This window comes from Peromyscus leucopus, chromosome 4 (assembly GCF_004664715.2).
Source record: "Peromyscus leucopus breed LL Stock chromosome 4, UCI_PerLeu_2.1, whole genome shotgun sequence".
Lineage (NCBI taxonomy): Eukaryota > Metazoa > Chordata > Mammalia > Rodentia > Cricetidae > Peromyscus > Peromyscus leucopus.
This window is the reverse complement of record NC_051066.1, coordinates 19,432,424-19,448,410: the sequence shown is the minus strand read 5'-3', so window position 1 is coordinate 19,448,410 and position 15,987 is coordinate 19,432,424. Positions and strand designations below refer to the sequence as shown.

At 35.7% G+C, this 15,987-nt stretch overlaps 1 protein-coding gene across 5 annotated transcripts in view; it reads left to right on the top strand.

Annotated features, from left to right (window-relative positions):
• Positions 1-15,987, top strand: part of Lrp1b (LDL receptor related protein 1B) — a 1,927,307-nt gene that overhangs the window by 1,086,062 nt on the left and 825,258 nt on the right. For all 5 annotated transcript variants that reach the window (XM_037205578.1, XM_028868856.2, XM_037205579.1 and 2 more), the window contains exon 11: positions 3,042-3,278. In XM_037205578.1, the coding sequence (XP_037061473.1) occupies positions 3,042-3,278 (237 nt within the window). The remainder of the gene's footprint in view (positions 1-3,041; positions 3,279-15,987) is intronic.

Below are 15,987 nucleotides of genomic sequence, written 5' to 3'. Positions count from 1 at the left end.
ATGTGGAGGTGCCCTCTCTCTTTGCTTTGTTATTCCCAAGGGTAAATGCCCTGGAGAACACTGTAGTGAAAACATTTAAGTTTTCTATTAGATGTTTATCCACAGAAACTATAAAGAAGCCTATTCCCTCACTTTAACAGTAGAGTGGAATTAGGAACTTAAAACCAGAACCCAAGCTTTGTCAATGTCTGTAATTAAATTTCAATTCTGATTGTATATAGAAAACACATACACACACATATACACAAACACACAAAGAAGAAATTGTAAAGTAGATATCAAGAAATGCCCAAAATAAGATTGAAGAAAATATGAATACCATTCTTACAATTTTAAAGGTCACAAACAGACATATGCTAACAATCAAAGTCCAAATTTACCCATTAAAAATTGCAAATTCATTAAAAATATAAATTAAAATATGCTATGATAGATACCTTATTCTTTCTTTACTACAATAAAGTATTATATTGTCATTAAAAAGAATGTTTTTGAATATATTTCAAATTACCTGACCAAATATCATTAAATTTAATGGTGACTATTTTTGAAAAGTAAACAAATATATTCACATAATTTTTGCCCCAAAACATTTTACAACCTCAAAAAGTAAAGCTCCAAAATGAAACAATACTACTCATATATCACATAAAATATTATTTCTACATAAAATACTTCTGAAATCAGATAGACATCAAGAGATTATAAAAGCAAAGATAAGTCATTAACATACTTTATCTTATAATTACGTCTAAGGAAAGGTGTGAAGTAATAGAGGGAAAGAAAATCTCATCTCAATGTTAAGATAAAATCATAAAGTCAATATGTAAATGGCTCAGTAATCTTTTTACTATGTAATGGGAACAATCAATATAAGGCTTAAGATAGTGAACCAACACAGAAAATAATTTGATGCTGAGATTAAATGGCAAAAATTATTTGTAACATGGAATGTTCCTTTTAAATAATTAAATATACATCCAAGCTTCTAGTGAACTTAGGAGCTAGAAACAGAGGGTAACTATGGCCAACTACATTGTATATTAAAGTAAAATGTCGCTATGAATTCATCATTTTGTACAATGAATATGTGCCAACAAAAATTAAATATGTGTTAAAAATATATGCATAAGTTAAATTTGAAGAAGAACACTGCACAGCAGAATGTACTATATGATTAAATCCATGGGTGGCTATTTATTATAATGAGAATAAAATTAATTTACAAAATTCAAAATGCAGTTCAACTAGACAAAGTTAAACCCTCTGATAATGGGAAATATATAGTATATTTGCAAAAAAAGCTTTATAAAATTTTATGATGGACACTGCAAGGACATGTAAGAATTACATTTGTAGAAAAAAAAATCAAACAGAAGAGGAGGATGTATTAGACCTCAAACAGCTTGAGCAGGCTTTATTTAATGCCAGAGAGTTGACAGTGCTCATTCCAGTCACATGGTTAGCACCGCACCTATTCAAGACTACTCACTGACAGATTTCAAGAGAAAGCAGATTCATGTGTCAAACTGGAGTTTTTATAGCCCAGAATAGGGAAGTGGTAAGGGAATTTCTTTGTTGTTTTGGAGCAGAATGTGGACTTAGCTGCTTTCCTTAGACAATTCACTTTTGAATTTCAGGGTCCATTTTGTCTTTTTGCAAATGCTGAGTGTCTGAGGTAGAATAAGCAGCTTTGCTTCCTGGAATTCTAGACTCTATTGAGTACCTTGATTTCTTTTGGATATATGAGTGTGTGTGTGTGTATGTGTGTATGTGTGTGTGTGTGTGTGTGTGTGTGTGTGTGTGTGTGTGCACACTGTGACATACACACTATGTCAGGGGGATTAAGTCAAGAAGTAAAGAATCATCTGACTGACCTGAAGCTGACCTGGAAAGTGGGAACCAACACCCCAAACCCCAACAAGAAAATTTACCAGCACCAGAATCTGAAGTTTCTGGAGTAGGTGTCGAATGCATCTGTCAGGTGGTATTTATCTACTTCCTCTGTACTGAAGCATCGCCTACTTGATTTAGATGTTGATGACACTTCTTCAGCCCAGAGAGTTCAAAAATTTAGAGAGATTTGCAAGGCCCCTTCCTCCTTTTATAATAGCAGTAAACATGTGGGGGAGTTGACTGCATTGCTAGTCAAGCAGGGAGCTCCGGGCCTGCAGCCTTTGAGAGATGGCAAGAAAATCCCGCGCGCTAAAATGCTTCATTGTGAGTGATGCGGTTTTGTTTAAATTACCCATGCTTCTTTTAAAGAAAAAACAAAAACAAAGAAAGCACAAAAAGAAAGAAGAAGAAAAGAAAGGCCACCCTGATTTTGCATTTTAGTAGCTATGGAGACTGTTTGTGTTTGTTTGGAGATTTGTGCTATTTGTTTGCTTCTATTGAGCCCTGTGTTATACATCAGATTTCCTGGCAGACAACATCGCCTCTGACATTACAATTAAGCTGTGAAGTAAACTGATGCAATCAGCTAGCACTGATTCATTTCTTATACGTATTAGTCACCTATTTGGACAGTAGAACACAATAACAGTCATGTTCATCTCCCTGATAGCCTGTGAATCTTTTGTTAGAACTCATAGTCTGTATATGGCAGCTCTGTTCTGCAGTGTTTTAATTGGCCTGAAGTTTCAGCACTGTCAAATGTAATGAGTGCAATAGATAGTATCTTCAGAAAGCGTAAGCTTGATTGTAATGAATTATACAATTAAATGTACCGGATATTTTAATAAATTTCCATTTCACAAGTTACAAGTTATTCAATGATCTGTCATGTTTTTGCTATACAGACAGAAGAATAATTAACTAAATATAACCCATTCAGTGAAGTAATTTCTGGTTTAATTAAAGTAATGCAATTAGCTGGCCTTCTTGCATCAAGATCCGTTTGGCATATTTTGGAGTTTAATTTCTAGTATTGAATTTTAAAAAAAAGTCTAATTGTGCCAGTTAATTAAACAGTGGCATTCTGCAGTGTAAAGAAGATTAGGCAGCATGGGTTGTTTATGTTTGTAATCTTTCTTCTGCAGGGCCAAAGAATGAATTGTTCCTCTTTTATGGGAAAGGACGCCCAGGAATTGTTAGAGGAATGGACCTGAATACCAAGATAGCTGATGAATGCATGATCCCCATAGAAAATCTGGTAAACCCTCGAGCTTTAGATTTTCATGCAGAAGCTAATTATATCTACTTTGCTGACACCACCAGTTTCCTAATTGGCCGGCAGAAGATAGATGGCACAGAGCGAGAAACTATCCTGAAGGATGGTAAGTGACATTGTGACATTAACATCAAAGTGCTCAAAGATAAAGGCCTTTAAAAGGCTACATCTAGTGTGCTTCATAGTGTTAAGCAGATTCCATATTCTTCTTATTCCTTTAAAAATATTTTATAATTTTATCATCTTAGTGACATTAATTTCCACAGTTTTCCCATTCCTGTATGTTAATACTACGTCATTCAAAAACTGAATTTGAATTGTCCACTACATTTTAAGCACTACAGTAAGTAAATGGTGGTATTATAAACTTTATGGCAAAATGTAGAATTACAATGATGCCTTTTTAGACTTCATTGTGCAATGTAAGGTTTAACAGGATGTCAAATAATTCTGTAGTATTTGGTCCTCATTAGAAAACTGCTTATCTCAATAAAAAATTACAGTACCCCTATTGCCATCAAATTCTTGCACACTGTTTCTTTTTCTATCAATTAAAATAGAATTGGGTAGTCTTGCTCTTGAAGTAGCAAATGTCATTTTTTTTTTTTTTTTTTTTTTTTTTTGGTTTTTCAAGACAGAATTTCCCTGTGTAGCTTTGTGCCTTTCCTGGAACTTGCTTTGTAGACCAGGCTGGACTTGAACTCACAGAGGTCGGCCTAACTCTGCCTCCCAAGTACTGGAATTAAAGGCATACACCACCACCGCCCGGCTGCAAATGTCTTTACAGGAAGTTAAAGACATACTTTAATTTATAAATACAAATATTGTAATAAATGTAATATTTTATAAACCTCATGTACTCCACTTGAACCAGTATGAATAGTCTTAGGAACAGCCAATGAAATGATAAAATAGCATTAGTAAAAATAGAAAGATATACTACTAAACCAAGAGATGATTAACTTCCTATCATAATTCTGGGTTTCATTTTCCACATATTTAAAGCCTACTTGTTTCTTTAATAGTTTAGAAGTCTCTGAATCATGAAATGTTAACTGAATACATATGAAGTACAGTTTGCTAGTTGATTGTATGAGTTAACAGTTAAAAACGAATTTTAGGAAATGGCTTCCTTGATGGACAACATAAGCACATGGAAAATTTAAAGAATTGCAGTACTTGATTAATGAAATACAAACCAACCAAAAGAAACATGTTTTTCCAGGGGATTGCATAGACAATGGGCATTTACATGAAGGGGTAGACACCTTTACATGGATATGTACAGAGACTCTTTATGCACCATGTCATTTGTGGGGAACATCTTAAAGGGAAGATGTTAAAGGCAGAGATGAAACATTCATGCATCCAGGAAAGTATGAAAAAATACTATCCAGAAATAGGATGGATACTCTCAATGAATCACTATTTTGGGAGTTCAATTTGCAGATAATAGTTACAGAAGATTTATGCAAAGTAGTAGTTAACATGATGAAAACCTTGAATGGGAAGTAAGGGAGTTTGCACACAAAAATGATAAAATGAGAAATATTTCTGATATAAGAAAAAAATGTGAGGAAAGTCATATTTTTAGGAAGATCCATCCAGAGGTAGGGTGCACAAGGAGCCAGAAAACAGAGACTCAAGAAGAGCCTGAAGCTTTCACATGGCTCTGTGAAATGGAACAAGAAGCTGGCTCATGGGAAGATGATTCACTCAACTTAGCTATATTTCAAATAAAATTATCAATGACAAAAAGTTCACTCTCCAAGAGAGGCAAATGAATTATCAAAATGAAATATGTGGCAGTTTCACATTTTAAAAATAGCTTACTGATTAAGGAAATACGTCACCATGATTTCATATTCTCAAGAAGGTTCTAATTAAACTTTGTGCTTTCACTGACTCTGGCAGAAGCTGTCTTTCTTGTCAACCCCTTACACAAGGCTCCATGTCCAAAGACTTCTAGAAGTTTCTATAAAGAAATCTGTAAAGAAAACCAGACTGTGCTACACAACTGCAGTCCCAACACTTGGGAGGTTGAGACAGGAGGATAACAAGTTTAATTCCTGTAAAGGCTATATAATTAGAATTTGTATTAAAAATAGAAAGAAGAAAGATGTTTATTGTCATAATTATTGAATTTCTTGTATGAGCAAAGAATATTAAAATACTCAGCCATCAACAACATGCCTGCATATGAGCATATGTGTGTGTATGTTTTTTGAGCATGAAGGACCTTGAAGTTGGCACAAGACACCTCAAGACCAAGTTCTCAGCACAAGGGAGATTTATCTGTCCCAGAGGAACAAAGGGCAGAGGATCAAAGACAGAGACAGGAGACTGAGGACAAGGAAGAAGGGGAAGGGAACAAGAGAGAGGGGGCAGGGGTATTTATCCCTAGGGACAAAGGACTGCCTCTGTATAGAGAGGAGACAGACATGGAGCTTAGGCAAATGGAAGTTTATGTTAGGATGAGTTTGTTAATTTTTAACCGGTGCATGCGTGCGTGCGTGCGTATATTACCAGCCCCATTAAAGTCTTTTGAGACAGAGTTTTGTTCAGTTAACTGGGCTATCCTGAACTTGCTCTGTAGCACAGGCAGATCTTTAACATGTCATCCTCTGCCTTAGCGTTTTGAGTCGCTAGAACATAGAGTCTTTTAGTACCAGACTCAGACATTCATAAAAAATTTGAGTAATATAATTTTGATAATTTTATAAAGTAGCAATTTTCAGTATAAACTAAAACAAGAGAAATGTATGCAAACAGATTGCTTAATTGTTTCTGGCATCATATGTTTCCTGTTTGATATTTTACTTGAAACTATCATGAACATGGGGTTACTGTTATGAAGTTAATAACTATACTCTTGTTTATGTTAGTTCAATTAAAATAATAGTCTCATAAATCACTCATACTAGCTCACACTATGGGAGTGGCTAATATCCATATTAAAGCAGAGCAGTTAGCATGAAGATAGCCATTAGAAAAGAATTCTGGGGAATGCTATCGGTCATGACTGTATGTGTGCTAAACACCTTGACTTATGACCCAAATAAAAAAAATATTTTCATTTCCAAACATAACCACTAAATCAATGAGCTTTCCTGCCCAGTGCAAAATTTAGTTAAGTTCCACTCTTTTTTTTTAAACTCACTACCATAGTAAAACCAAACAAACAAACAACAAAACAAAAGAGGTTTACCAGTCATTTTAAGCCGAAGTGCAACCTCAATGTGGTGACTAGAATGTGTGCTCATGATATACACATGTATGAAAATTCAAGCCTAGTGTATTAGCTAGGCAGCTCTGTGCCCCATTTGTGGGGCTTTCTGGAGAGGAGGCATTGCTAACAGGCTTCATTCCTCTCCCAGTACTCTGACTCTCATTTGTATCCCCCATTGCCAACACTGAGGTCTGCTAACTTGGTCTCTGCTTCTTGTACCTCCTCCCTTCTCTGTACTGATGGACTATAGCTTTTATGAACTACTCACATTGTAAGCACACCCCTTTAATAGTCTGGGGTAGCTTTAAAATTAATTATATCATTTTATTTATTTATTTATTTATTTATTTATTTATTTATTTATTTATTTATTTATTTGGCCAAATGTCATGGGATAAGCTTGTAGTCCCAGCTGAGGCAGGAGAACTGACTGAGACCAGAATTTCAGGACTAACTTGGGCAATGGAGCAAGAATTTCTATGTTTAAAAAGTAAAGAAAAAATGTAAAAATAAGATGAACTTGATCCTTTTGAACCATAGCTGTCCATTACATCTGTGCTAAGGGAGATTACAGCTGGATCTCTCTAATTTCATTTCCCTTGGCCAAAGCACATGAAACTCCATGCTTGTGGCTTCTCATCTCTGAACATCCATCGTTTAGTGATGGTATTTCTTGTTTTTTTCCAAGCATTCGGCTAGTGTTGCCTTGCTACAACTAAGGAGCTTTGGTAGGTGCAGTGGAGTATCCATCTCCTCCTCAGAAACAAAGGGCTTGACTTCCACCCTCCTTGATGGCAGCTCACCTTTCAGCCTTTTTATCCCCTTGCTTGCAGGGAGGTTTCCTGTTCCTTTGCCAACTGCAGATAACTTTATTTCTGTACCCCTCACAAAAGGTTGTTCTTTGTCCTGTCCTGGTGGGTAGAAAGGTCTTCTCACCCTTCCCTGGTGGTTTAGCTGTTTTCTTTTGTATATGAGTTGAGTGAGTCCGAGGGATGGATTGAGTTTCTTGTCTGTGAGACACTCAGGGGTCTCTTGAAGGTTTCCTGTTCTGCTTTTAGTCTTTGTCTGTGAACTCAGTTGAAGGAATTCTTTGTGTCAGGGGTTCTCAGGGACTCTAAACTCGCACATCAAACCACATTTACTTTCAAGAATTTGTTCCTATTTTAGCTTTTAGAAATTTTTGCTTTCAAGACCTTTACCACCGTGCCCTGCCATAGAACACTTCACGGGTCTTGCTGTTCCTGTCAGAGGCCCATGGCCCTTTCCATTGTACTGCTGATGTCTGCTTTATTCAAAATCAAGGAAAGCTGTGCTCTTGCAAAGCACTGGTCTTCCTTCTCTTTCATGTGTTTCCCTAGTCTCTCTAGCTTTCAGCATCTTGCCTGTGGATGAGCTCTGAATGCTTGCACTTCAAACCCTCTAATGCAAATGGTTATTTGAAAAAAAAAGTTGAGATATTTTTAAACTGTTTTCATCTCCTTCACCTTTCCATTACAGTAAATTAGAAACCAGCTTCGTTCTTCTTAATGTACGAGAACCCCTGGTGATGCTCTCTAACGCTCACAGTTTATACAGTAAAGGAATTTTGGTTGATGCAAATAGGTGTAATCTGCTTTCAAATAGCTTATTTTGTATAACTTTATCAGAAAAAGTAAAATTAGAAGTGAGAGTTTTCACTCTATAACAAGAAAATTTTCTTTTAGATATTATATTATTAGAAAATAAAATACTTTTTTTTATTAAAGAGATGGTACAGGATAGTATTTCCTGCACTATTCCAAAATAAGGTGTTTATTTACTATTACAATGCCTATCCTTTTACTACTAAAATGTACATAGCAGCAAGAGATTGAGCATGATGTCCATGTGAAAACAGCATTGTGTTTTAGGAATCTATATCCTTGTTGAATGGACTTGTCAGCCATCAAATGAGTTGATGACTGGATGTAAGGGTGAGTAAGCAAATCAACTTTTTGAAGTATCTATCCATGAAATTACTCAGATCGGCACTGAGAAATCCGAAAGTGAGCCCTGAGCATTCAGGAGTAAAGAGCAATGCCATTCTAGAATGCTGATAACAAAGGCTGACAGAATAACAGAAATTACAGCCTGGAATTGCAATGGTGTAATAAACTTGAAAAAAGTTCAGAGAGACACCTCTTGTCCTGAAAATGTATTAATAATAATAGAAACAAGAGGAGATGGTATGGGAAGGCTTATGGTACTCTTTAAAGCAGTTTAATAATTACCTGAATTCATTCAGCACACATGCCAGACATTAATTACACCCCTGAGAAGCATTCAGAGATGGAACTGGGATGCTTCCATTTGGGGTAATAAAAATTTCCAAGTTTTACTTCATAAATTATTCCTCACCTCAAATCTGAAGAACACAAAAAAGTAAAATTTAAGGGATATGTTATCTTATAATATTAAGTTATGGAACATTTTTAAGGCAGGATAAAATCCAGAAACAATATAAATTCCAAAATTACGCATTTTCATGATAAAATAGATCATGAAAAAGTACAAATGTATAGGATTACCTAGACAAAAAATATTCAGAGTGTATGTAACAGAAAAAAAATATGGCATGGTATTAGATAGTGTTAGAAAAAACTTCACCAGGATTTGCCGAGGGTGTTTCCACATAGGAACAGGGAGAACTTCAATGGCTTATTATAGAAAGCTGAGTGAATACAAGAATATAACCTTCTCCACATCTGTATGATAAAAGAATGATGATTACTTTAAGGAGATATAAGAAAACCCAATATTTTCTTATACCCCGCACCACTGAGAATGATATATGGTGTACATAATGTTCAACCAAATAATCCCAACCTTAATCATCTGTTTTACATAAATATATGTGTTTTAAAAGTCAGCACATTTGTATAAATAAGGAAATTAGAAACAATATAAATGTTTGCTCAGAAGGATGTTGTACTTTTGATCAGAATGAAATGTCAGTCAGAGGACAACTCTGGCTCCATGTGAGCACATGAGCATGTCCATGTCCCAGAGACAAGCTGGAGTAAACACAGGCAACTGAAATGATTTTATACTTATTCTACCTATGTAAATACCTTAAATATTTTTGAAGGAGTGTTAAGAATTTTGGAGAAAACACAGTAGTTGTAGAAATGTAAAACATATTTTACTCATACCTATTATTTTAAACTTATAGATGATCATATCCATTCAGATCTATTCAAATGAGAATTGAAATAGCACCTTTCACAAAGTAATGAAATATAGTTATGAGTATGTCTAAATACATGGAAATTGTAATGTGCTGGTGAATTCTTTTCATATTAACACCAGTGGATTGCTTCAAACATTGTGGTTTTAAAATGAGTAACACAAGTTTTTCTTACTCATAAAGAAAAAAACATTTTAGTTTATTTCATGTTTTGATTGCCAAACTATATACCCAGAATCTTTTCACAATGGCATATCTTCAGTCTATGTCTGTGGGACAATGCTATTCTAAATATAGGTATTTCTTTTGTGACTAATGGTGCGACAGTGCAATTAATCTTCAAAATCATCTCTCCATTTTCCAGAATGTCTTACCCAGTTAACAAACAGCTTCAAGATACTTTTTCTTTTCCTTTTTAATTTATTTCATTTATGTGTGTGAGTATATTTTTTACATGTATGTGGGGGTGCCTACAGAGAAGAGAAGAAGGACATTGGATCTCTTGGAAATACAGTTGCAATTTTTGAGCTTCCTTCTCCCTCAACATGGGTTGAGGAGGATCACCAATGAGTGATCTCTCCAGCCACATTGTTGATTACAAAAGCTGACACATTCATAATTATTTTTGTCTATATAGTATTTTCATTTGAAACTAACTTGGGGATTATAAAGTTCAGATGCAATGAGGTAGCATAATATTGTGGCCTGTAGGCCACTTACTCTAAAACATTTTGAGTATAAAGTATCAAATTACAATTTCATAAGACTTTCTATGGGAGCATTCATGTTCATGGGTGTATGCATTTGTGTGGAAGTTACTGGTCAAGTTCTGGTGTTATTCCTCATCTCTGCACCTTGCTTTTTGAGTTAAAATCTCTCACTAGACTTGAAGTTCACACATCATGATTCATTGATTGCTCAGTAGACCCTAGGAGTTAACCTGTCTTTGCCTCACCAGTACTGTTAATATAAGCATGTACTTCAATACCTGGTCTTCTACGCAAGGCATCAGGGATAGAACTCATGTTCTCATGTTTCCAGAGCAAGTATTTTACTTCTGAGAGATCTCCCCAGCTTTCCTCTTTAGTTTCTGTCAACTTAACACTATCTAGAGGAACCTGGGGAAAGAGACCCTCATGTCTTTGGGGCATTTTCTTAATTAATGATTGATATGGGAGGCCAAGTCCATTGTACATATTGCCCACCCCTGGTCATGTGGTCCTGAGTTGCATAAGAAAGCAAGCTGAGCAAGCCTTGATAACAAGCCAGTGAACAGAGCTGTATGACGGTCTCCACTTCAATACCTGCTTTAAGCTCCTGTCCTGTTTTCCAATGATGGTGACATGGAAGTATAAGCCAAATAAACCCTTTTCTTTCTAAGTTACTTTTAGTCAGGGTGATTTGTCACAGCAACAGAAAGCAAACCTACACCCCAGCCTTTGAATTATACATCTAAAAAATGGATAAAATATTTAAACTATCAATCTGATAAAACCAATGCTCCTCAATTCTGCAATGTGCTTAAGCTTTTATAATTATTATTCCCTCAGGTTGTGTATGTGGGTGATATTTATATGTCATGATATTTAGCAGAGTGCTGTTCAATAACATTTTGGACTGAGAAAGCTATCCCTATAAGGAATGGCATCCATCATTCCATAATCATTCTTTCCTTCCATTTATTTATTTCCTTCCATTTATTCCATTCTTTTGTAAATTTCCTTTTCATTGCAAATATTTAACAGGGTGATAACTGCTGTCTGATGCTAGGGGTATAGGTATTTTTTAAATACTTCTTGTCATCCTGTTTTGTGGGGAAAAATTGGGAAGTTGATATGCCCATACTTCAGGAAATTCTGCAATTCAGTAGATGGTATTTGCAATACAGTACAGGTATAGTATTAAGGGAGCTTAGAGAACAAAGTACTTTGAGAGAAACTGTAAGAGAATTGAGTAGTAGATAGCAGATCCTTTTGGGCTTATTTATAGGAAATGAAAGATTTAGAGAATAGGAAAGTGAATAAATACAAAAAACTTGGCCTAATGATAAAATGGTAAAAATTGCATATAAGAGTAAATAGGTAGGGGCTAGAGAAACAGCTCCCCAATTAAGAGTTTACATGACACTTGTAAAAAACCCACGTTTGCTTCCCCCCATCCAGGTTGAGCAGCCTTCAGCTACCTATAACTCCAGCTCAAAGGATCCAATATCCCTACACTGACCTCTGTGAGAACTGTATTAGTGTCCAAATCCACATAAAGACACACAAACATATGTATAATTAAAACTAAAACATAAATTAAAATAAAATGAGTAGGGAATTAAGCAAACATTGCCAACAAATATTAAGCCTCATTATTCCCAGGGGTTTCATATATACTATTTCATAAATTCATATAAAGATTAAAATTTAAGTCAGATAGAAAGAAAAATGCTTTCTATCTGATACCAAAGACCATGTGTTTTCTTTTCTTTCTTTTTTTTTTTTTGTTAGTTTTTGTTTTTGTTTTCTTTTTCAGATAAGGTTTCTTTGTGTAGCCCTAGCTGTCCTGGAACTCATTCTGTAAACCAGGGTGGCCTTGAACTCAGATGTCTGCCTGCCTCTGCCTCCAAAGTGTTGGGATTAAAGGCGTGCACCACCATGACTGGTTGACTAGTGTGTTTTTAAATATAGTTTATCAGTTAGCTAAAAGCAGTATAATATGGGTCAGATATTTGTATCTTAGAGCTTGTGATGGAGACAAGTGATAAATTATTGTGCAAAGTATTGTGTGTCACTAGAAGGTGAGATAGAATCACTCATGAAACAATGTAAGATATTCATTCATTTCTTCATTCATTAAACCAATATTTTTGAGACCACATTATATAAACATAAACTTCTTTTTACATTTATATTTATTTATTGTGTGTGTGTGTGTGTGTGTGTGTGTGTGCATCTATGTGTATGCATGTGTCACAGCAACCATGTGGAAGGTCAAAGGACAACTTATTGGTGTTCCCTCCTTCCAATATGTGGCTTATGGGGATTGAACCCCTAGCCTCAGGCTTAGCAACAATTGACTTTGTCCACTGAGATCAACCTTGTCAACCCCAGCAAGTATAAGTCCTGAGAAAACACTGGAAGATAGATGTTAAAAATATACATAGGTTGCATACATGGCTAAAACAAAGGGATTGAAATGATTATCAATTATTCTATTCAAGAATTTTGCTACTAGACAAGAACTGTACTTCCTGACTGTGTGGCACTATAGTTGCAGAACAGGATTGTCCTAGGTTCAGATCAACAAGTAACCAATACATATGACCTCAAGCTTTTTTTCTTTCCTCCAAAAAGGATTGATTGAACTCATCAACTCTTTCTTTCTTCTTTCCTTCCTTCCTTCCTTCCTTCCTTCCTTCCTTCCTTCCTTCCTTTATTTTTTAAAGTTTTTTTTTCACTTTACATATCAATTCCAGTTCCTTCTCCCTCTCCTTCTCCCACCCCCTCTGCCTCCCAACCCATCTCTCATCCACTCCTCAGAGAGGGTAAGGTCTCCCTTGGGGAGTCAACAAAGTTGACAGGACCAAGTCCCTCCCTCCTGTGTCAAGGCTGAGCAAGGTATCCCATCCTAGGGAATGTGTTTCAAAGAGCCATTTCATGCACCCAGGAAAAGTCCTGGTCCCACTGCCAGGGGATTCCCAAACAGATCTAGCCATATAACTGTCACTCACATTCAAAGGACCTAGTTCGGTCCCATTCATGCTCTCCAGATGACAAGCCAGAGTCCATGAGCTCTCACCAGCTTGTGTCAGCTTTCTCAGAGTCTTTTTCATTATCTGTTTTCTCTCATTACTCCTATATGATTAAATGGAATGAAAGTTGTCATCAAGTATGCTTTTAGAGCGAAAGAGATAGATGCGTAGCAGTTAATAGCACTTATATTGCTCTTAACGTAAGTTCTGTTCCCAGCACCCCTCATGGTGGTTCATAACCTACTATAACTCCAGTTCTAGGGTATCCAGCACTGTGTATGTGATACACACACACACACACACACACACACACACACACACACAGGCATATATATATATATATGTATGTATGTATATATGTATATGTATAATATACATATAATAAAAACTAAATACTCATGTTCATAAAACAAAATAAAATTTAAATTTAAGCTGGCTTTTATAGAGTTTGTCAGCTTTAAGATATTAACTTAGAAGCCATCTATCAGTGTAATGTGTCATACTAGGCTAACTTTAGGTTCCCATAAGTGCAATAGAGACTTTTTTGTCTTAGGCAGCCATATCTCAAGAGTGGTATACAAATGCTCATGGTCACATAATATTTCCAGTGGGTCAGTGAGTTAGGTACTTGTTGTGTATTCATAGAAAGCAAAGGTTGGGCATTTTACTGTAAGCAGAGCTTTAAATAAGCATGAATAAATCAAGCAGAGTTCTCATATAAGCAAGTGTAATTGGAAGGGACTCTGAGAGAGGGAAATGGGCAAAGGCTGAGGGAATTTCTACTGAAATTAGCTATTTCTCTGTGCATATAAAACAGTGGAACTGATGGAGGGCTCACACACTCTGTGCATGTCACCCTGGATGAAGCAGGGAGAGGATTATGTACTATTCATATGTTACTTGCTAAATTAAGGGAATTGTGTTGCTGTGAAGCTCCCTGTTTGTCTCTGACTTCTGGAGTCATCTGTTGACCCATCTGCTAGATGCCTGCCTTGGCTGATTTTGCATGTGCTGCTGGTCATAGAACTTGGCAGGGTCTGCTAGCCACTAATTAAATGATGCACTTTTGGTTTTCATTCTTCCATGACCAGCTTGTAGTTTATCATGGCCTTTTTCCTTTACTGTGTGTAGATAGTTTAACTCTTACGACAATTTTCCAGATGTGGCTTTAGTTTTTCTTTATTACTTTGTGTTTAACTCCTTGTCTAAGGGTAGTAATGTGTAGTCTCCTTTATATAACAGGTGGACTATAATCCACCCTTGCTGACAGTTTAGTGTGTTACAATTAGCTGCACCAGGAGAAAGACTATATGAAAGACCATGTTGCCTTATATGTATTTTTCAGGGCTTCTTTTGAGCCAACCAGCCTGTCTCCTGACAGTGGCTCCAGGCCCTGTATCACCGTTTATATGATCAGTTTGGTTGGCTCAGATCCAGATTCAAGCCCTTTTGTTTCTCAACCCAAGTGTTCCCAACCTAAAGTTTTAAATTTAAATTTCCCTTCAACCCTAATATTGACTCTTGCTTCTGTTGGTAATTTTTTTCTACACTTCTGTGTTCAAATTTGCATACAAAGTAGAGGAGATAAGTCAGTACAATTCTTAAACTTTCTGTATTGATTATTGAGTAAATTGTTAAATCACTTACTTCCCAGGTTGCTATTTGTTTAATGTAGACGTTAGAACATACATACCATTTTCTAGCTACTTTCATCATTAAAATAAAGAATCTATAGCAAACTACCTCCTAATCTTGTTATTAATTTTGTCCCTATCTCACTGCTTCTTTTTAAAAAACACTATCTGTGGACACAGCGTTTTGTGTGCACATTTTCTTAGACGCCTATGAAGACGTTTGCAAGATGATCTGCCAATTACTTTGCCTCTGCTGTCACATTTGCACATGACTTACATGTGTTCTTTGTCTCCCTTCTCTCTGAAGTAGTATCTATGGAGTTCTAAGACAATTATACTTCTGTTTAATTTAATTTGGTAGGTAGGTAATCACCAGAGACATGGACATATGGATAATAAGTTTTCTCTTTGCCATAGTAATTATAAAAGTGGTGAATAGTGTAGTTTCTGGCTGTTAATCCAAACTTAGAATTTAATGTTATATATGAGCTATTGAACAGTATACTATTGCAGCTTGTATTTCCTGTCATACACAATGTATTTTTCCCTTTTCCTCCATTGAAAGTTCAGTTAAATATTATCAGTTGCAGCAGTACAATTGTTTTAATATTTATATAGTCAAGCACAAAGCCCCAAACCATATTAGAAAATATAAATGAAAACCTATCTATGAAACCACATTGCTGTGGTGACTCCTGTTAGATATGCTTGTTTCATCTAATAAGACATAGAATGAGCAATTTGCTATGGATGTGCAAGGCTCCAAAGTATTTTATTTTTATAAATGATAAAATAGGTGTGGAAGTAAAATGAGTATCCAAAAATACCTCTGTCATTTTGCATTTAAGAAGATGACAGGATTTCAACTTCTTTCTTTCTTGGTAAGAAGGATAAATTGGGTAATAAAAAGTTGTTCATCGAAATGACAGTCTCCTTGTTTGCAACTAGGTCTCTGATGCGATCCAGAAGTTCTAAGTGTATTATCATAAAATGAGATTTGTAAGCATT